The sequence below is a fragment of the Fukomys damarensis genome, unplaced genomic scaffold, assembly GCF_012274545.1.
Source record: "Fukomys damarensis isolate Sample0158 unplaced genomic scaffold, DMR_v1.0_HiC HiC_scaffold_24, whole genome shotgun sequence".
In the NCBI taxonomy this organism is placed as follows: Eukaryota; Metazoa; Chordata; class Mammalia; order Rodentia; family Bathyergidae; genus Fukomys; species Fukomys damarensis.
In genome coordinates, this window is record NW_022900936.1 from 6,755,033 (window position 1) to 6,777,404 (window position 22,372).

At 48.2% G+C, this 22,372-nt stretch overlaps 1 protein-coding gene and 1 non-coding gene across 3 annotated transcripts in view; one reads left to right on the forward strand and one right to left on the reverse strand.

Moving 5' to 3' along the window:
• Nucleotides 1-3,067: 3,067 nt before the first annotated feature.
• Nucleotides 3,068-22,372, forward strand: part of Hlcs (holocarboxylase synthetase) — a 169,628-nt gene continuing 150,323 nt past the window's right edge. The window contains exons 1-4 of one of the 2 annotated variants that reach the window (XM_033755967.1): nucleotides 3,068-3,202; nucleotides 15,526-15,688; nucleotides 17,356-18,251; nucleotides 22,067-22,249. In XM_033755967.1, coding sequence (XP_033611858.1) covers nucleotides 15,637-15,688; nucleotides 17,356-18,251; nucleotides 22,067-22,249 — 1,131 coding nt within the window. In that variant the 5' untranslated portion in view covers nucleotides 3,068-3,202; nucleotides 15,526-15,636. Of the gene's footprint in view, nucleotides 3,203-4,174; nucleotides 4,335-15,525; nucleotides 15,689-17,355; nucleotides 18,252-22,066; nucleotides 22,250-22,372 lie in introns of those variants that run through there. The other variant, XM_033755968.1, reaches the window with a different exon arrangement.
• LOC117283285 lies at nucleotides 16,518-16,648 on the reverse strand. The gene has a single exon (XR_004514275.1). It is a non-coding gene; the product is annotated as a small nucleolar RNA SNORA61 (small nucleolar RNA).

Below are 22,372 nucleotides of genomic sequence, written 5' to 3' on the forward strand. Positions count from 1 at the left end.
CGGGGCTGATTGCCGGGGCTGCAGGCTGGGCTTCCGCGGCCTCTGGAGGTGCGCGGACCTGCGGTTGCCCCCGACGACCATCACCCTGCAGCTTGGGCCGGCCTGCAGTTCCCAAAGCTCAGTTTCTCCGGCCCACAGAACTTGCCCTTTCCCAGTGCAGCTGCGGTCCGTGCGTCCTTTACCAGCAGCGACACCTCACCCACAGCCTCCGCATCCTCCGCGGCTCGGGCGGGACACTGTCTCTCGGCGCAATGCTTAGGATGGTGGCTACTGTTCGGTGGCCCTGTCACTGCGGAGCCGCTCCCTGACGCCAAGGGATCGCGCCTTCTCTCCATTGCCCTGTTCCGGGAGGGCCCGGACTTCCCGGCTCGCTTCTTCGCACGTTTTTCGTGGCCCTCACTATCGTCCTGTGCATTAACAGGGACAGTGGCTTTCGATGGGTTTCTTGCCCCTTTCCTCTTCCTTCTGCGAAGTTGGTTCACTCTGAGCGTTTTTTACGTGTGTCAAAGCATAACATCCGTTTCAGGGTTGAACTTGTTGAAGCTGCGCCTAGGTGTGGATGGGATGGATTTGTGCCCCTGGGAGGTAAAAAGGTACCCTCAATCAAAAATACAGTAAATTGGGGCCAGGGATGTACCTCAGTGCTTCCACCGCTTGTCTCGCAAGTGCAAGGTCACGAGTTCAATCCCAGCATGAGTCTTTACAGGTCTCTGAGGAAAGTACATGGCAACCACCTAGGTAGGGACCACCACCTAGACCCCAGGGGGAGATGTGCATTCGTTTCATTAGATGCCCTAGCTTTAGACTTAACTGTCCTAGGAACCTGAATGAGAAAGATAAAATGAGGAAAAAATGAGGGGTGCGTTTTTCTGTTGTAGGGGTTTCCATGCTGATGAATTTATTTAAAAAATAACCACTAGGCTGTAGATCAGAATAGAAAATTTGAGCTTGTAAAAACTTAGAGATGGGTCCTCGTTTTCTCACTTTTAAGCATTTAAAAGTGTTGATCCATCTGCTAGCTATGCCGACTATGTTTTAGGCTCTTGCCAGCTTCCCCAGACCTGAGCTGGGGCAGCCTTGACTTTTCAGGGCCTTTGCCCAGAAGTGCTCTCTGCTTCCTCCAGAGCTTTGCTGTGCCAGGGCTGCCTTCTCTTGTTCTCCAGGCCTCATAGGACCACCCTGCCGTGTGGCCTCAGATTTCAAACCACAGTTCTTTATTTCTAGTTTTTAGTTTTGTCCTTGCTGGGGACTGGGTCTCTATAGATGAGCAGCCTGTCTGAAATGGTTGCTCAGTTTTTCAATAAATAAAAGAATGCTTAATTGTTATTCAATCTGTGCTCTGATGTTCAAGGTCTACAAATGGAAAACTTGGCAATTTGTAATTAGCTACTGCTATTTTAAGACTGGAAATGTTGGGCTGATGATTTGGTGCTGTGAATAACTTATTGTCAGTGTACCTAGGTTGAATAACTTTACAGAACTGAATCACATGGCCCATGTTTTATTCAAATCAGATGTATGAATATTGTACTGAATGTGTACATTATATAATCGAGGGCTCCACTGTAAGTTGATTAGTATAACTAAAGATAGTTGATAAAAATTGGAAATTTTAAGCACTATACATATTCTCTGTTGGAGTAAAATGGACAGTTTTTAAAAAGTAGTTTACTAATGATTATATTAAACCATAGAGGAGAGTTTTCCTCTCTGATTTTCTGTTTTCTTTCTTTTTGATATAAGGTCTTGCTATGTAGTTCGGGTTGATCTTGAATACACTATGTAGCCCAGGCTGGCCTCCAACTCAAAGCAGTCCTTCTGCCTCAGCCTCCCAGGTGCTTGGATTATAGGTGTGCGCCACCACCCCTAGGTCCTCCCCCAGATATTCATTCATTAAATTATTTCAACAGGTATTTATTAAGCATCTGTACATGCTGGGCTCCTAGGCAAGGGCATATTTGAACTGCTAACAGTGGACTCGACTGAAATATCCAAATGCCTTTTTAATAAATGGAGGTAATCTCCCATCCCCTCAGATTTCAGCTTTTTCTGTTTTGGATATTCCTTGTTTTTGCTAAGCTTAAATTTTCTAAAATCAAATTGCTGCCTTTTTAGAGAGACTTTGCGATTGTTGGGTGTGTGTGTAGAGTTGTTCCAGCACCACTGCCATGTACCAAACTACTGGTACTCAAATCCTTTACATAAAATGTGCAGTACTGAGCCTGCACACGTGCTTTCCATACGCTTTGTTCACCTCTTTCTTATGGTTCCTAATGCAGTGCAGATGCTATGTAAATAGTTGTTATACTGCGTTATTTAGGGAATAACAAGAAGGAAAGAAAGTCTATATGTGTCAGTACAGATGTGATTTTCTTTGCCAAATGTAATATATATATATGTGCTTGTGAGGCAGGTGTGGTACCACTGAGCTAAATCCCCGGCCTCAATATAATTTTGTTTGAATCCACAGATGCAGAATCCACAAATGAGGACTGACCGTATCCAATCTGCTAACCAATATTGTCTCTAATCTGCTTTAAAAAAATACTAAACTAAAATTGCTTTTGACTGGAGTTCACATTTCAGTCCGCTGACTTCCCTGCCTGTGGTGAAGGCCTCTCCTGGAAAGAGCTTATCTTGGGGTTTGCAGGTTGTGCGCTTCCCAGACCTCTGGGAGAGGAGCGTTCTGTTCATTTGTTTTGAGTAGTGAAGGCAGAAAAGACTCAACTGACCAGTGCTGCTGCTGGGACATCTTTAGGCCTCTGTGGCCTGGCTCACATTTCCAGGCCTGCACCCTTATCTGCATCCCCATGTGATTTGGAAAGCGCCTGCCTGCTAAGCTGGGAGGAATGGTGGTCAGAGTGAACTGCACAAAAACAGTATCTGGGGACATTAAGTTGTCTAGTCTGAGAGGGACTTTGCAGCTGTCAAAGCAGTCACGGAGAGCCTCAGATGCCCAGGGGCTGTACCTGGGTGGCAGGGAGGGCTGTCAGGCTGGCCAAGATCAGCGGCAGCTATGGTTGGAAGTGACACTGAATCCTCTTTATGTTTCTTTCCCTCTGTGCAGTCCATTGACAACCTGAACAAATGGGTCCTGTTTCTGGTCTCTCCCTTTGTACTTGAAGCGGAACGCATAGCATTTGTGACAGAAAGCATTTGGGTGCAAAGTGACAGATTACAGGGACCATCATCTTCAGAAACAGTAAGTACCATGGTGTTTTTCTCTTGTGCGCTGTAAGGGAAGTAATCTAAGTTTGTCTTGTGGTGAATGATGTTTCTTACATTTCTTTTTGAATGCTTTGGGTTGCATAAAGTATGTGAGCAAAATTACTTTCCCCTATTTATTTTTTTAATGTGACTGGTACAAAATTGAAAAGCATGCATTGGTGGCTTGTATTTGTGGCTCACACTGTTGTGCATGAGCATGGAGTCTTTACCCACAACCTCTGGCTCCCCCAGGCAGCCAGCATGGCTGGTTTATACCTTTACCTACTTCCTAATCCTCTCACCCTCAGATATTCCTTTTTTTTTTGGTACTGGGGATCAAACTCGGGTCCTTGTGCTTGCGAAGCAGGCCACCGAACCACTGAGCTAAATCCCTGGCCCCTCACCTCAGATATTCTGAAAACACTTCTGACTCAGTCACATGCCCACAACTAGTTGTCTCTGTTCCTTTTTTTTTGAAGCAAGTTCTCACTGTGTAGTTCAGGCTGGCCTCAGACTCAGTGGTGATCCTCCTGCTTCAGCCTCCCAAGTGCTAGGTTTACAGGTGTGTACCTCCATGCCCAGCTTATATTTTTTTACTAAAAAAACCCACAAAAAACCAAATTATCATACCTGCCTGCTCTTCTTCTTGCTTCCTCTTCACTTAGTTACAACTTTTTCTAAAACTGCCCCTCAGATGCCTCTGCGCCTTCCTTCCTGCTGCTCCTCATTTCAGTCTAATTGTGAGGATGTTGTCCCGTTCGTGTCCCTTCCTTGGGCTCCTCTCAATGGGCAGAGTGGGCATTGTGAACACAGCTGGGGCACCCTCTTGCTGCAGCTTTCGGTGGGTGCCCGTCCTCGTCCTTGGGCTCATGGGAGTCTGGCCATTGCCTGACCCTGTGAGTTTCTTCCCTCCCCATTTGTGAAGGGTTCTTCTTGCCTTTCTCCCTCCACTTATCCACCGCAGGGACTCTGCTGGTGATAGCTTATTTACTGGGCTTCTGATCGTGAATATTGCCTAAAAGACACTGTGTGGGTTAAGAGAAAAGGAAAGGGGAATTGAAGAGAAAGAATTGACCCCAGTTTGAGATGGACTGAACAGAGGCCTGCGATGGGCAAAGACAGTGAAGGTAAGAGGCTGGCGCTGGAGGATTTGGGGGTGGCCTGAGTGCAGGCCAGTGTGCTGGGGTGCTCTGGTCTCGCCACAAGGTCCATGAAGCGTGAAGTAGCCGGCACAGACTTACAGTGGTAGTGCCATCTGTCGGGCTGCCCCCTAATGCTCTCAGCTGTAGGGTGGTATTGGTGCTTTTTTTGCCTCAAACCCAGGGTACTAAACACTGAGCTACATTCCCAGGTGCTTTTATTTTATTTTGAGACAGGGTCTTGCTGTGTTGCCCAGGCAGGATCTGGATTTGAGGTCCTCCTGTCAGCCTCCCTCAGGGCTAGGATTACAGGTGTGGGCCACTGTTCCTTCCCTGGTTAGTTGCTTTTAGAGATAAGAAGACCGAGGCTGTAGAAGTAATGATATGACTGAAGCCACCAGTTTTTTTTGGGGGGGTACCAGGTATAGAACCCGGGTCCTTGCACTTGCGAGGCTGATGGAACCACTGAGCTTAATCCCCAGCCCCAGTAGATGCAGTTTTAATCAATGTCTGTACCCTTTCAGGTAGCCAGAGGAACAAATGGATGGTTTTAAAGAAATTGAGGGCATTGAGGTATGAAACAGTAAAGCTTTAGTTACCTACCCCACATCCAGTCAAGCAGTGCTGCAGATGATTTCCTGTGTGTAGTAGAAAGAGACTGATTGTTGATTTGAAAAGTTTCTGCAAACTCAGGTAATTTTTATATGCAGAGAAGACTATTCATGAACTTTGTTTATTAAAAATGATTTGCAATTTAAAATTATAAATTAAATGATCAATTAGATCAAATCATATAAAATTCCTGACATATGGCTTATTTTTTCATTTTTGACCACCTTTGGACTTTTAAGTTCAGCTTACCATTCCTATAAGCTTAGCAAAATTTGCAATTACTTTTTTTTTTTTTTTTTTGAGACAGGTCCCACTGTGTAATTCAGGCTGGCCTTAAACTTACTATGTAGTCCAGGTGATTCTCCTGCCTCAGCCTGCCTAGTGCTGAGATAACAGGCGTATGCCACTATGCCTGACTGTAATCATTTTTAAAAATAAAATATTTAGCTCTCTTAACGGTATATATTTTATTCATAAGTATACTTTTTCTTCCCTGAAAATTGTTATTTACCAATGCAGTAATAACATTAGTAAAATATTTACTACTGTATAACACTTCTCATTCTTTTTTTTGTGGTACTGGGGATTGAACTCGGGTCCTTGTGTTTGAGAGGCAGGCCACTGAACCGCTGAGCTAAATCCCCAGCCCCATGATTCTGCTTTATTTGCATTTTCTTTGATCATTAGATTTGGCATTTTTTTCCATGTATTTTTTGACCATTTGTAATTTTTCCTTGGTGTTCTGCTAATTTATGAAGTTTGTGCAGCTCTTAATCTATCTCTTAATCTGTTTAGCCTTTATATATGTACAAGCACTTTTTATCTTTATTATATTTATTTATTTATTTTTTTGGTACCAGTGATTGAACTCGGGTCCTTGTGCTTAAAAGGCAGGCGGCAGAACCACTGAGCTAAATCCCTGGCCCTCATACTTTAAAAATATATCTCAGTCAAACAACAACTAAATGCAAATATTTGTAAGATCATTGCCGGGTTAACAATATATTCAATCACTTTAAAAGAGTTTTTTTGAATAGTAGTTATCCTGTTCATAAACTGAAATACTTAAAATATTCTATTTTTTATAGGTATTACTTTTTTTTTTTTAAATTTAATTCCATTTCCCCTCAAACCTCTCCCCTCCCTATGTACAAAAGCTTCATTTGTATATTTTTCCTTCTATTTTCACAAAATATTCTATTTTTAAACACTCATGCACAGATTTAGGTTAATCATAGTCCTTGTGCAAAATGCACCCTTGTGATTGGTCTACACGTGGCCCCATTCACTTGCGAGTTGAGGTAATATCATAAATACCCCAAACCACCACTCACGGTAGGAATTGAAACATGTGCCCACGGGGACCCTATTTTCTTTTTAGATGTATGCCAACATCACCTTTCTGAAAACTCACATAATTCTTACCTATTATTAAACTTATAAATACGGTGTTCTTGAAGCTGTCTTATATATCTTCATACTATATATAAATTTAGTAAGATTTCAGTTTATAACCAAAGCCAGGACTTCCAAGGTATTTCAATTATGTAAAATATTAAGGGTGCACAGATTCCCCCAATATACTAAAATATAACTTACTTTTTTTGTTTTTGGTCTTGGAGATTGATCCCAGGGCCTCATGGTGCTAAGCATACCCTGTCCTGGTGGACTACACCCCTGCTCCCTGTACACCCTACGACATACAGTATCTTTTTTTGGAGATAGAGTCTGGTTGTGTGCATTAGTTCAGGCTGGCCTTGAACTCATGACAGTCCTGCCTCAGCCTCCTGAGTGCAGGGATTACAGGTGTGTGCCACCACGCCCGGTGACATGTGGAATATTAGGAACAAAGTTACTGTATTATGTAGGGTGTAGGCTATGCTGCTTTTCAAAGAGATGCAGAGCGGGAGTGACTCACACAAGCTTGATGTTGATCTCTCTGCAAGCCCATTCAGAAACCCCGTCTCCTTGGCTTGTTCCTCTGCTGTCCCGGAGTTGACCGACAGTCTTGTGGTGGACACAGCTCCCATTCCCTGTGGCGATGCCGTACTGTCAGCTTCACCCATTGTGCAGCGCTCAGAGCAGCGAAATAAAGTGGCAGACAACAAGCTTCCTCTTTAAAATAGTGGCTGAGATTTCCAGTGCCAGTTCTGCACCCACCTGATTGCCCAAAACTTAGACACGTGCCCCTTTGTCACCTCGCTGCAGGGGAAGGGGGCAAGCTAATTCCTCATTGGACAGCCACCAATTCAGGGGATCCTGGGGACCCCTGAAATGTTACCAGAAACCTCTGCAGTAGGCTCATCTCCTGCTCAGTGTAGGACGCAGGCCTGGGTTGGGGGTGGGAATAAAAGACAAAACTAAGACAGAAAGCAGGGTGCCAGGACAACCAAGGCTGGTGCAGCCGACAGAGGCACTGGCCAGTCCAAGCCACTGATTTTTATTGGTCATCGATGTGGGTGAAGGCGAGCTCCGTGCAAGGGCAGAACTACGTGTGAGGATGAGCAGTCCTGTGGTTTCTATGGAAATTAACGCAAGCAAGGCTGGTGAAGGGCGAGACAAAGCATTCTCGAATTAGGAGCAGAATAGACAAAATAAATGGTTGTAATTAGAACATAGTCCTTCTGGTAAAAAGGTTTTAATTGTGGGCATGGAATTTGGGTGCAAGTTACTTTGACCTCAGTGGGTAAGCTTCAGCCAGACTCACTTCTATAAACAAGCCAGTTGTGGGGTTCACTCTTCACGGCCTGCACTGCCTACAGCCTGCTTTGGGCATAATCAATATTGTGTCCTCTGCAAGGGGAGACTTGAAGTTCTGTCTGCAGGAGAGAAAGGCAGACAGATAATGGGGCATAATTAGTGTCTCTGCCAGGTACGTACTTAACCTACTTTCTCAGGTGGTTACTGAGCTCTTAACTTTCTGCAGTAGAAATGCCCCAACCTGGGAAGACTGCCACCTTCCAGTTAACTCACTGTACTTAGGATTGGAGAGTTCAGTGGGTTTTTCCAGAGCTGGAGACATCTAGAGCTGTTCTTGTAACTTGGAAAGGGTTGACCTGGTGGTCTGGGGCTCCTGTTCAGCTTGGTAGCTTGATGGGGTTTGGCATTGTAGGAGCGCTTATGAACCACTGCATGCATATTTCACCCAACTCTGAAGTCATTTGAATTTGACAGGGTCATAAGATATTACATAGAAAACATATTATGTAAAATGCCTTTTCAGTCTGATGGCTCAGATGTTCCCTCACATTTTCAAGACAATGTGACTATTGAGTGACATTTGAAATGGTAGCTTTTAAAATTTTGGATGTCTCACATGGCTTTGTTTTTTTGGGGGGCCTGGTCTCACTTTGTAGTTCAGGCTGGCCCTGAAGTACGTAGTCCATGCTGGCCTCAGACTTGTGGCAGTTGTTCTAAAGACCCTTAACAACAAATAAACAACTCTTAGGAAATCAGCTTTTTAAAATTTTAAGTTTTACTAGTACATGTTTGCAATTCCTAATGATTACATTCATCCTAGGGAAAGAATTCATGTATTCATGTTTTCACTTGTTTGCTAATGGACAGTTATTGAACATCTATTCTAGTTATTTTGCTAGTTGCAGTAATAAATACCAACAGGTGATGGCAGGCTCAGCTCAAGTCTTAATGTCCTCCGCACTCACATTTGCTGTCCCACTTAGCAAGAGTCGGTGACCCAGCGAACTTCTACGTTCCTTTTATGGGGGCAAATTCCCTCATGCTGTGTGTACTGTCAGGACAGCCACACATTGCTTGGGGGTCATGGAGGCCTGTGCGTGTTGGACGGCGAGCTGGGGCTGATGGGAGTTGGTGACACATGGATGTGGAGATGCGTCCGGAGATGAGGTCCCTGTGCATGCTGAGTGCTGAGGAGGCAACGGTGGAGGAAGTGGAGGAGGTCAGGAAGGGTTCTCCAGGGCAAGTGATGCCTGAGATCAAAGGGGGGAGCTAGGAATAAGGAGGGGAGGGGGAGCGAGGGGAAGGGGTTTCCTTGGCGTAACAGCATGAGGGGAAGCACATGGCTCAAGGGCTGGAGTTGGGGAGCCAAGCTGGAGGCCCAGATGGGACATCGTCTGGACACTGTGCTGGCCTCTCAGGACATGGCCAGGCAAGCTGTCCCGGTGGTCACAGGTGAGAGAGGCCTGTGGACCAAAGTGAACGCTTGGTTCCCAGCTTCTGCATCAGTTTGAGACATGCAAGACACAGGAGGGTTCTGGGATCCGCCAACAACATGGGAAGGGAGGGCCGTGCAATAGTCACATCTCCTGTGCCTCATTGGCCTTTCCCACCAGCTATGTTGTCACCCGAACTGGGGTGACAAAAGGGACTCGGAGGTGGCAGGGGTCCGAAGCCAGCACTTGCTCGCTCTGAGGAGGGACTTGGGTTTCTGAGCTGATCCATGTCTGCCAAACTTTGCTTGACGGGCTTGTCGTGGGGGCCGCCTTGTGGGTTACACAGCTGCCAGCCTGAAGGTGGCACTGTCTTCATCTTATATAAAATACTTAAAATTTAGTTGGGCCTTGCGCGATTTTCTGCCCACACATAATGCTCCTTTGTTCTTCCTTTTTACCTGTGTGCACCCCGCATTTGTTCCTTCCATTTTGTTCATTGTCAGCATGTCCTACAAGTTTCTGACTCACTCTATATAACGTTGTAAGATAAGGTCTGTTACGGTTTTCACTCTTACTGTTTTTAACTTGTTTCCGATGTGTGCAGGCTTGTATAGCCTCAAATAGCATGGTAAGTGCACTTAGTACACAAATTAAAGTGGTCATATATGCATTAATTAGGAATTTGGACTCCATCGTAGGTTCAGTAAGCTAAAACCTTTAAAAAAAAAAAGCATAGCAACAAAATTGAGCCCAGTGGCTCATGCCTATAATCTCAGCACTGAGGCAGCTGAGGCAGGAGGATCTCAGTGAGTTCAAGGCCAGCATGAGCTACGCAGTGAGATCCTGTTTCAGAAAACCAAAAAAAGCAAAGGGCAAAAGATCACATTTGTGCTTTCGAAAGACCGCCATTCTGGCAGATTAGCACATGTTGCCAACCTAGCACCGACTTCGGGCCGTGTGGGAAGAGGACTGGCGGGACAGGGACATAGGTGGCTGTGGAGGGGCGGTGGCCGGGGTCATCCTGAAGATGGGGTTCAGTGGGAAGGACGGCAGAGAGGGGCAGAGAGGGGCAGAGAGGCAGGAGGGAAGGGAGGAGGGTGGTCCCGCGCCTTGGTTGGCCAGCCTTTGCGTCTGGCCTTCTCACAGCAAGCCCTCGCCATGTCACGACGCCGGACGAGGTCTGCAGGTGCTGTTTCTGGATGCGCCCTTGCTAAGGGCTCTGCCCCGCACCTTTTCCTCGCTTAGGGACCCCGTGTGTGTGGGACGCCCAGGGAGGGACACTGGTGCCGGGGACTCTTGCCTCGCTCTGAGTCCAGACCGAGTGGCCTCAGTGACCCCTGTGCAGTGGGCCGAGGCAGCTTCCCAGGCTTTGGCTCTTGGGACCCCAGGACTGGGTCGGCACCAGGGAGGCCTCCGTGCAGAGCTGGCTGAGGCCGACAGTGGGTCCTGCGTGCCAGCCCCAGGAACGACTGTTTGGCCGTGGACCGTCACCCGCGTTAGGCTGCTTCCCCTGCCGTGTGGAGCTGAATGCAGCTGTCTCAACATGTCCTGCCAAACCGAGATTTGCAAGCAAAATGAGCCGTGAGTTCTGAGCCACTGCACTTGGGCTGGCTCTGCATAGAGCAGCGCCTCACCTGCGGCTGTGGAGGGAGAGGGCTGTGAGTCCCTGGATGCGACCTGGTGCCCCTGGGGCGGTCTCCAGTGCCCAGCAACACCTAAGAGCAAATAACAAGGAGGCTGTGAGGGCGTGGACTGGTCTCTTGGTCTCTCACTAGTCCTTTCTTTGAGTCACTGGCTTTGCCTTTACTGTTCCCCTGTGGGTTTATTAGTCCTGCCCTTGCTTGCTATGGAGCTGTGATAACCTTACTCTGTGACTTGCTTTTGCAGTACCTTTCTTATAGAACCACCACACAGTAGAATGCCTTTTTCACAGAGACCGGAAATGAATTTTATAGCAGTTTTGTAGCATCTCATCCCTTTGTCCTGTTTCCAAACCCGAAAGACAGCTAGGATAATGGAAAGTCCAAAATAATTCATTGTTTCAAATTCTTTATATCTCTGTATCCAGCCCTTCTCCATTCACTTTGTTACTAGAACTATTTTAACAACCTACCGTGCCTTTAAAATAATTTGTAGTGAGGCAGTGATGCACACCTGTAATCCCAACCCTTTGGGAGGCTGAGGCAGGAGGATCAAAAGTTCAAGCCCAGCCTGAGGTGGTCTAAGATAAAAAATAAAAATAAGAAACAAGGGCTGGGAATTTAGCTCAGTGTGAAGGCCTGGGGTTCAGCCCAGAGCACTGGAAGAACACCAACAACAGATTTGGTGGGTTGCTGAGATTTCTGTTCTCCCAGCTGCTCCAGAGCTTCTGCTGGTCCCCTGCTGTTTGGAAAGCCGCTCACACTGGTTACAGCTGCTGTCCCATTTCCGGGCTTCTTCCTGGACAGGAGTCCTAAAGCTGAGCGGTGCGCGTCCTCCTTGCGTGCCATCCTCGGTTGCAACATGGAGCCCAGGAGTTGGGTTACTGAGCAAGTTTCTGCGCGATGCTTCTAAGGGGAAACCCCTTTGTTTAGAACCAAGCAGGGCTTCCTCAGCTTTGATCTTTGGGAGCAGACTTTTGCTTGACTTCCCCCTCCTTTCTCTAGCCCTTTGTCTTCATCTCCTAGTGCAAATTTGAAGTGTCCTGTTTGCTTTTGTCCCTGGCAGTATCAGTGACCTGAAGGATCCCTGAGGGTGCAGCTTTGCTGGCTTTGCTTTGATCGCAGCACCCAGTTCTGTGGCTCCCTGGCCTCTTCCTGGAGGAAGGAAGTGGCCTCGGGTGAGGGAAATAGGTTGGCTGGACTAAGAAACATGATGGGGTGTGTGCAGATCATCCTTTGGCCTCTGCCTGTCTTTCCTCTTCCTCTGTCTCTCGCGTCTCTCTGCCGCAGAGGAGTGAGAATGTTATTATTGGCTCCCTTTAGGGTGCAGACTCTGTTCCAGCCCTGACTTGTGGCTTGCATGGTGGCCCTGGGCCTGAGGTGCTGGAAGCTGGGTGCGTGCAGGGTCATGCAGGAGGTTGCATGGTCTCTGACCTTGGCAGTGTCTTTTCCTCCTCCTCGCCTGATGTCCTTCCTGCGCCCCCAGAGCTGCGAGTCCCTGCAGTGTACCGGTTGAGGTTAAGCTTCTGCCGAGTCCCCTTCAGGCTGTCAGCTTGGAGACGGAGACTCTTCGAGCACCAGGCTGGTAGACCCTCCCAGGAAGTCTGGGCCAGGAGAAGAGCAGGTGATGAGTAAGGGGGAGTGAATTCTGAGGTTTGTCTCTCTCCAGATATTCTGGGCCAATTAGTGCATTATTAGGGTTATTGTTATTATTTTACTTTAGGATAGGGTCTCACTAAGTTACCCAGTCTAGGCTTGAACTTGTGATTCCCCTGCCTAAGCCTCCCAGAGTGCTGAGCTCACGGGTGTGCACCACTGCATCTGACTTATTTTATCGAGTATTTAATAAAATGGTTTTCAGCAGGAGTCAGCTCTAAAATCTTAGTCCACCAACCTTGGAAAAAGGAACTCAAAATTATGTGTCTGATTATGAAAGTTGAGAGAGTATGTCATTGGGAAGACAGTTCTGGGGAGTCAGGGCCTTGTTCATGGCATCTTAGAGACTACGATGCTCACTGTTGCGATTGGTTTTTATTATTATAAATTTATTTAATTTTTGGTACCAGGCATCGAACTCAGGTCCTTGTGCTTTCCAGGCAGGTGGTGGAACCACTGAGCCAAATCCCCTGCCCTATTATTATAAATTTTATTGGTACACTTTGACATGCATAATGATCATATTCACCATGGGGAGTTTGTACTTGTACATAATAGACCTTCATTCTTTTTTTCCATTCCCCTCCCTTCAATCCTTCTTCCCTTCTCCCTTTAGAAAACCTTGTTTCTATTGTTTTCCTCCTATCCTTTTTTATTATTTTTGTCCCCATTCCCTCCGTTTCCCCCCCTTCCCCTCCTTCGTTCCCCTTCCCGTTTGAGTGTTTTCTTCCTACTTCATAATATCTATCATCCATTTTGGTCCTTACTTACCCTTTTAGTTTCTCTCACCGGAGAAACAGTGTGGATAACATATGTGTCCCATTTATTTCTCTTAAATACGTTCTCAAGGTGCATTCATTTACCTAAAAATGTCTCAAGTTTGTCCTTCTCTATGGCAGAGCAGTACTCCATTAAATTAAAAAACCACATCTTCTTTATCTATTTATTGGTTGCTGGGCATTTGAGCTATTTCCAAAATTTAGCTATTACAAATTGTGCTGCTATAAATATAAGTGTGTGTATATCACTGTGGTATGATGTTTTTTTAACTCTTCGGAAGGTACCAAGAAGGGGAACAGCTGGGACAAATGGATCCTCTAGTTTTAGTTTTTTGAGGAATCTCCATAACTGATTTCCATATTGATTGAACCGATTTATACTCCTACCAACAGTTAAGAAATTATTATGTTTTTTGAGATAGAGTCTCACAGTGTAGGCCAGGCTGGCCTTGCACTCTTGGTGATGCTCCTGCCTCAGCTTCCTGAGTGCTGGGATTTTAAGTGTGTGCCCCACACCTGGCTTCACTGTTGTCTTTAAATCCAAGTGCATAATAGGTAATAGAGAGAGTTGTCATTGATGGAGCCCTTTTTTCTGTACCAGGATTTCACCTGGGGCATCACACACTCTTCAAACGTACACCACGATGGGCATTAACACTCTGGCCCCTGGTATACTGGTGAGGAAGCTGAGAGTGCAGTGACTTCTGCAGGGCCAGGCCAGGCCCTGCTCCCCGATGGCTCCCTTTCCCTTGGGTATCCTGAGCAGTCACAGATTCCCATCCCGCAGTGCGAGAACCAAAGTCCTGAAGCCTGGAGTTGTCTCTGGTTTCTCTGTCCCCCTTGTGGTGGCTGTGTGAACTGTCCGGCATTCTTCACAGTCACCCTCTCCTTTCCCCTTTGTGGGGACCCCTGGGGTTCCCCTGATTCCCAAGCATTGCCTCCCCCATCTGCTGCAGCAGGTTGGAGCTGCAGCGGCTGGAGTCTGCGGGCCCGAGGTCCCTCCAGGAGTTTTGCTTTGGTTCTGCTTGGCCTGCACTTTGCAGGCCACCTGTGATTTCATTTGGCCGCTGAAGACTGAATGGAGGGAGAGGCTCATGTGTGCTAAGCAAGCTCTCTACCCAGAGCTGTGTTCCCCCAATAGGTTCCATTTGAAGTTGTCTTAGTCACTTTCTCATCACTGAGGCCCAGTTCCTGACACCCACAGCTCAAAGGAGGAGAGGCTGATTTTGGCTCAGTTTGTGGAGGGTTCAGTCCAGAGTCACCAGTTCCTGCGCGAGCATATCTGGGGAGAGCTGGAATCCTGGAAGCAGAGAGAAGGAGGAGCTGGAGGGGCAGATAAACCCTGCCAGGCCCCGCCCCTGTGCCCAGGCCCCGCCTCCTGACCCAAAGTCAGCTCTGAGGCCCATGGGCCATTCACCCTCCAAAAGTCCCACTTATTAGTGCATGAAGCTCTGGGAGGCTCTCAGTGTACCCCTTAACAGAAGTCATGGGGACTGGACTTGTCCTTCTCTCCTGTTCCCTGTCACTGAAGACACCTGCATGGGGAATAGCCTTTTCCCCTGTTATTCCTGCTAGCAGCTGAGACTTCAGTTGCTTTTAATTGAGAGAATCGTACTGAGTGATTTGGAAGCATTGTTATCAGCCACAAATGAAATCATTTGGGCTATGTTGTGACATGTCTAGATGTCCCCCAAACCTCATGCAGTCTTTCTTTTTTTCTTTTCTTTTTTTGAGACAAGGTCTTGCTTTGTAGTTCAGGCTGGCTCTGAACTCACTGTGTAGCCCAGGCTGGCCTTGAATTTGGAGTGATCCTCCAGCGCAGCCTCCCGAGCGCTGGGATTACAGGTGTGTGCCACACTCTTGCTTCAGGCAGTCTTTTTCAAAGGTAGTTTAATCAGGAGTGTGTGATGGTGGGATTAAGGGCGTGTGATTACTAAACCACTACATCTAAATGATTGGTTTGGTGTCGCCCTAATATCAGTAGATAAAAGGGGCAGAAAGACACTGTTAAGGTCCCTTGTTGCCTTTGCTGTCTTGTGTGCGCCATGTTGTTTCTCCTCTGCGATGCCTGTTTGCCATCCCTGCCTTGGACCCAGCTGAGTATGGATTGAACCTCTACAAACTGTAGGCCAAATAAACCCTTCCCCCCTTAAGTTTTGGGTGTTGGGTTGTCTCAGCAATGAGAGAAAAGTAACTTAACACAGGCCAAAACAACGGATACTAGTGGAATGCAATATCCAGTAATTTGTTGGGTCTGACTGCATACATTATTATTTGTGAGCAGCCTGACAGGAAAAATAAAGTGGTTATTTTAGAGTTGAAAAATTTCAACTTCTCTCTTCTTCATCCTTTTTCTCAGATTGTCAAGTGGTCTGACTGCTGTCTACCCTTAGCTTGCCGTCCAGGGCATCCCTACCAGTTAATTGCAGAAGCGAGCGTGGACGAGTTCAGCAGGCTGGGGGCAGCGTTCATGGAAGACAGGCTCCAGATGGAGAACGGGCTGGTGCCCCAGAAGATCGTTTGTGAGTAACTTTGGAAAGACTTCTGTCCTAGTGGGTGTGGTGGGTCACTCGAGGAAGGGGCCAAGAGTAGTTTCAGTTTAATTCAGCCAGCAGGTTTGATTTAACCCTAAAAGTATAAAATTCATATAGGTGTCAAGAGTTTTGAGGGGCGAGGGGATGATATATCATTAGTGTGTACAGGATTTCTTAGACCTTTTTTTTTTTGGTATCAAGATTAAGCTCAGGACCTTATGCTTGTGAGGCAGGTGGCAGCATCACTGAGCTAAGTCCCTGGCCTAGATTTGGGGGGTGGGTTCGGGGATTGAATTTGGGACCTTGGCTTATGAGGCAGGTATGGTGCCACTGAGCTAACCCCCCCCCCACCCTTTTTAATGGTACTGGGGATTGAACCCAGGGCCTTTGCACTGAACTATATCCCTTGTTTTTAATTTTATTTTATTTTTTTAATTTTGAGGGTATTTTGTTATGTTTTCCAGGCAAGCAGGAGGACCTTACGATACTCCTGCCTCAGCCTCCCACAGCGCCCAGCTTCTGTCAGGATTTTTCTTAATTGCATCATCTGTGAGCTGGCATTCATTTCAGAACACTTGCTTCTTTAACATGATATAAATAGTTTCTAGACTGTGGTTTTGCATAGTGTCACCATGAAGTTCTAAATCTGGCAGCTTTTACTTAAAATACATATTTCACAATTATGTGGGGGGCAAATCTTTTCTTTAGGAATCATGCAAACAGTTCCTCGTTAGACATTCTGTGTGGGCTTTCTGTAGTTAAAAAGTTTCCATATAAAAATTTTTTTTTTAATTTGTTTTTAACTTTTATTTTTTTACCCTGTTTGAAACTAGCCCACGTGCTGTATACCAGACTATAAAGTTGTGAGGCCAGCTTCAGCATTACTTTTCCTCCTTTTTGACCACCACGACCAGTGTTCAGATCCAATGGGAAAGGGAACTGGAGGGCAAACAGTCCCCATTCATACCGTAGGCAGTGAGTGTCAGTCATGCGGTGTGCTACGCGCTCGTGCACCTGCCCTGCACTGTGGTAGGTGCATAGCCAGTGCGCAGCCTTTTTCTTTTCCCGAGACTGGGTCTCTCTATGCAGCCTGGGTTTGCCTTGCACTCAGGATGTGGCCCAGGCTGGCCCTGAGCTCAGGATCCCCAGGGCCTCTGCTTTAGACCCCGACTGCTGAGATTGTGGGCGTGTACCACTGGCCCCCGCTCAGTAAAGGTTGGTAATTAGTGATCATGAATTTGTACTGCAGCCCTGAGAGAAGACTATATAACCCTTCCTCGGCTGTGCTTGGATCCACTCTACCTGCGTGACCTTTTTATTTCTCAGCTGCATTACCACACAGGAAAATAACATCGAATAAATGGAATTTTTAGCTAAGTAGGCAAAATCACCTCTCTGAATCTCCCTTTCTTTACCAGTCAGTAAGAGGAGTGAAGCCTCTTAGTGAGACCTGGTCTCAAAATAGAATTAAAAGGGAGGGTCCTAGAGATGGAGCTCAGGGCTAAGGCCCTGGGCTCAATACCCAGTACTGAAAAGTTTAAAAAAGGGGGGAGTGTGAGGGCGAGGCTGTGCAGTGTGTGTAGGAGACGCTGGAGCTGGGGGCGGGGCTGCACCGGAGCGGGCACCCATGCTGTTCTTCTGCCCATGCGCCCCAGCGGTGCATTTGCAGGACTCTGCTCTGCAGGAGCTCGCAGACCAGGCTGCCTCTGGCCAAGCCCCAGTCGTGCAGCCCAGCACTGAGCCCTCCCTGGAGATGAAGGCCTCAGGGGACAGGAAAGGTGGCGCAGAGGCCTCCACGCCGAGCACTGTGCCTGCCAAGGACAGTGAGCCCTGCGGCCCTGCCAAGCACCGACACCTGCACCTGTCCAGCTGCCACGAGTGTCTGGAGCTGGAGAGCAGCACCATCGAGTCCGTGAGGTTCGCGTCCGACGAGGACATCCCTGAGCTCCTCTCCCATGCCAGTGGTCTGCAAGGAGCCTCTGACGAGCTTGGCCCGGAAGGGGTGGGCAGGAGAGGCAATGCCACCAGGAAGGCACCCAACATCCTCCTCTATGGGGGCTCTGGCACCCAGGATGCCTCCGGCCGGCTGCAGCAGGTCCGGGCCCTGCTGGCTGACTGTGTAGACAGCGACAGCTACCTCCTGTACCCACTGTCGGAGGACAGCGCTCGCAGGGACCCATGGCCAGACAGCTGCCTGCTGCTGGTCATCACCGCTGGGGAACCCATCCCCGAGGATGTGCACCACAGGTTCACAGCCTACCTCGCACAGGGCGGGAAGGTGCTCAGCCTATCTTCCTCCTTCCTGCTTGGTGGCTGGCAGGTGACCAGCAAGGCTGTGCTGCAGGGCACTGTGCAGAACCTGGTGTTCTCCAAGGTGGGCCAGGGCGACGTGAAGCTCAATGCTCTGTGCAGTGGTTTTGTCTTCAAGGAGGCCCCTGGAGAGCTGCTGGGCCCCGGCCGGCTGCAGGGCCACCTGGAGAATGAGGACAACGACAGGGTGATTGTGCAAGTGCCTTCTGGGGCCCACGGAGGGGAAGCCATTCTTTGCCAGGTACTGAGGGTGGCGGAGGGCGTGAGCTCTAGGAGGCTGCTGTTAAGGGTCTCAAGGGTTTGTGTGTGTGTGGGGGGAATGGCCTTGGGCTGGTGGTTTTGCTGGTAGGAAACTCTCTTAGGATGGGAGGATGAGGCAGGAGGTGTTGAGGTTAATTAGGCTTCCTGGTTAGCCAGGGGCTAGTTAGAAAACTCTTGTTTCGGTATTACTGATAGTAATTTTTCTAAAACATGTTAGTCTCCTTCAAAGCTCACTGTGGCTATTATCATCAAGCCTTCAGTTAATGTGGGAAATTGGAAGATTTAGTGATTCCCAACAGCAGTGAACTTCCTGATAAAATACTGCAGTTGACTGTAGAGATAGTGTTAAAATCATCCTGGAGAGCCGCGAGTGGTAGCACATCTCGGTAATCCTAGCATTTAGGAGCCTGAGACAGGAGGACCGCCATGAGTTTGACTTCAAGACCAGCCTAAATGACATTGTGAGACCTTGTCTGAAAAACTGAAAACCCCCCCCAAGACTAAAAATAACTATATCAACAAGAAAATCATCCTCACGTCTTTAATTCCTTTTTTATAATCTGTCTTTCTTAAAATCTTAAGTGATTATGTCTGTAATCTGTAGAAAGCTGATGCAAGAAGATCTCAAGTTTGAGGCCAGCCTGGGCTACATAGCAAAACCCTATCTCCGAACCAAAACCAAAATAAAAAAAAATCTTAACTGCTGTGAAAAGCTCCAAATAAGAGAATGTTGAAGTTATTTAGATTAGATGGTGTATTTATACACAGGTTGGGGAGATGGACATGCGGAGATTGCTCCATGTGCTGAAGAAGTCCTTGGCTCTGCTTCTTTTCTCTTAGCTCCCGGTGGAGTGATCTGGGCGCCTCGGGCCCAGCTGCTGTCAGAGCTGATGGCCGCTCCCTCTGCCCGCTCAGGGTTCCCTGTAGAATGAGACCCGGGCTGCGGGTGTTTTGCCCACAAGACATGCAGAGATGGACGTACTGGTGTTCCTTTTGTCCTAGGGATCTTTTCATTCAGTCGGAGAATGGCTCAGTTGCTGTTCTGCTCTCTGTTGTTATGCCAGTCTCTTCCCAGCCCTCCCAGCAGGTGAAGCCGTTGGTCTTCTGAGCAGGCGTTCTTCAGAACTGCTGTTTGAAGTGCACTCATTTGTTCTTAAGGTCATTCCTGGTTAGAGATGGCACATGGGCTGTCCAGCGGCCTCCTAAATGTCCCTCTTGGCCTCCCACAGCAAGTTCGGTCACTGTACCAACCCACATTCTCCGAAAACCCAACTTCCTAGAGCCATATTTCAGGTTTGAAGAGCGAGTTTACCACTTCTGCACACCAGCGTGTACTAGAAAATAGATTCAGCAACGTTGGGATCCAGTTCTCTGAGTTACACAGCGAATCTGATGGCCACGCTGTTTAAACTGAGCCCGTTCCTGTCATAAAATCTGATACTGCAGCCATTGCCCAGAAACAAAAGGCAGTCTGATAAAGCTTTGCGGTTGGATTCCGAGGATGAGGACGTCGTTTTGATTTTAAACAACTTCCAGTGTCCTGAGTGACACAGCAGTCACACACTGGTTTCTTCTTCTTCTCAGGACTGTGTTGTGGTGACACTGCCCTGAGAGCAACCAATAGATAGGATTCCAGGCTGGTTCGTCTCCCCTTTCTCTGCTCAACTTCACAGTCCTCTTCTCTGTGGGGAATCTAGTAACGATGGAGCCCAGTAGGCGCGGGCAAGCACTTCCAGGGCGAGGCGCAGCCGCACGCTGGAGCGGTGGTGTCCAGGCCAGGCGAGTGCCCCCAGGACACCTTCGCATCGGCAGTGACAAAGCAAAAGGGAAAGGAAATGTTGTGCCTGCTGTGCTAGTCAGGTGTGCAGGGAACAGTTGCAGCTCTGGCCTTGCGCGGGAGTTTGGGCTGAAGTTGGCCAGCCCCGGCGTGGAATTATGGTGTTGCTGGTGTGCCTAGCGGTGGCCCTGCTTGTGCAGTGGTTCCTCAGCCATGGCCCTGAGGACACCCTGTGCACCTGAGGGTGTTTAGCAGTACCTGGTCTCTGCCCAGCGCGCTGCAGTGGTGCCCCTGATCCTGGCAGGAGCCGGAGCCGTTGTTCAGTTGAGAACCCAGGTTACAGAGATGGGCTTGTCCCTGCAGTCACAACAGCACCCACAGAGGAAGAGACTTTGGTCTGCAACCTGGAGGACCAGGAGCACGTCCACCGCACACATCCCCTGCCTGTTGTTTGGTCCCTGTTGGGAACCACAGTGGCATCTCTTCTCACTGCCATTATAGAAGCACCAAGACCTGTTTTTATTTTTTGTGGTGCTGGAGATTTAACCCAGAGCCTTGCACGTATTAGGCAAGTGTTACCCCAGGCCAACACCTAAATCTTCTTTTTTTTTTTTTTGAGATGAGTCTCACTATGCAGCTCAGACTGGTTGTGAACTCACTGTGCAGCCCAGACTGGCTTCGAACTTGCAGTGATCCTTCTGCCTCAGCCTGCCAAGTGCTTATATTACAAGCGTGTGCCACTAACCCTGAAGTCTTGAAACTGTAAAACAGTCAAGGAAGGCATTCTGCCATTTTCAGAGGCCTGCCTGCGCACGATTACTTTCTCCCCTCAGCCTCTTTCTTGTGAAAATGTGCGCAGCCTTCTTCACTGCCAGCATTTCTTGGGTATCTGCATTCCCGCTGCCGGGTGAGTGGGTGCGTATTTAATCGTGTGCCTCTTCCTCACGTGAGCTCCGGGGAGCATGCTTTGCTGGTCTTATTTCTCCCTCATGTGAGGGTTCCCCTCCAGGGTGGCCACCTGCTCGCTCGAGATCGGGCTGCCCTGTGGCATTGCTGTCCATGGAGAGCCGAGGCTTCTCCCTGGCACGCAGGAGACCGGGCGCCAGCTGGAGGGCAGATGCCCTGCTGCCTGCAGCTGCCCAGCTGTGCTCCAGCCGAGTTGAACATTGCTCTGAAGGCCTTTCCAGCATGGCACCAACCTTGGATATTTTTACCTCTGCGGGCAGCGTATTCACCCAGTGTGTTTGCCTTAGGGAACTGGGAGATTTGTAGTTCCCTGGGGGCTGGCACTGTGCTTTTTCTTTCCACAACCCTCGAGTCAGGAGCTCTGCATCCAGGAGGCAGAAACAAAACAAAGGCAATAGGCCCGGGTGGTGCCTCGGGTACTTGATGTTCGGGTAATTCAGCTTTTCTGCTCAGTTCAAATCTGACTTCCACGGGGCGTGGAGGGCAAATGGTTTCTCCTTGCAGGACTCACATGACCAAACACAGGGAGCCCCGACTCATGGGGCTCAGGAGGTGAAGGAAGGTGTAGGAAGGCCTTTGGATGTGTCCTCGGGTCCCAGCACCGTCTCATGACTTGCCCACAGTCACACGGCCTGGCAGTGGCCTGCGGCCCTCCAAGGTCCATTTCACAGTGCCCTTTTGCCTGGAAGTTTCGGTTTAAGAGGGCTTTTTGAATACTTTCCTTTTGTTATTTGCTTCTCGTTACTTTATAGATATTTAGGTTCAGAGTTAATATTCTGTTGATAAAGAGAACAATTCATGGCCAAGTTTTCAAAAAAACCTGGGAATGAAGCTCCACTCTCCCCATTTTATTGTTGTTTTTTGAGACAGGGTCTCACTATATTGGCCAGGCTGGTAGGAGCTCACTGTGTAGCCCAGGTTGGCCTCAAACTTGTAGCAGTCCCCCTGCCTCAGCCTCTGTGTGTTGGGATCACAGGTGTGTACCATCACGCTTGGCCGATGAAACCGTCTCTCCTGGGGGCCCGATTTACTAAGTGTATCTTTTTCCTTAGGTGTTCTTAGAACTACCTCCCAGCTCCTCTGTACTGCAAACCCCAGAAGAATTTCACTTGCTCAAATCAAGCAATATCAAGCGGTATGAAGTCATAAAGGAGATCTTGACAGCCCTGGGCCTGAGCTGTGACACACGACAAGCCCCTGCCCTGACACCACTGTACTTACTGGCAGCCACTGAGGTGAGTGTGAGCTCAGCAGAGGAGAGCGCGCCACCTCAGAACCCTGTTCTGTATTGTCCTGTTTCAGCCAGTCTCATCTTTGGTGTTTTTTTTTTTTTTTTTTTTTTTTTTTTCTCATCCTCA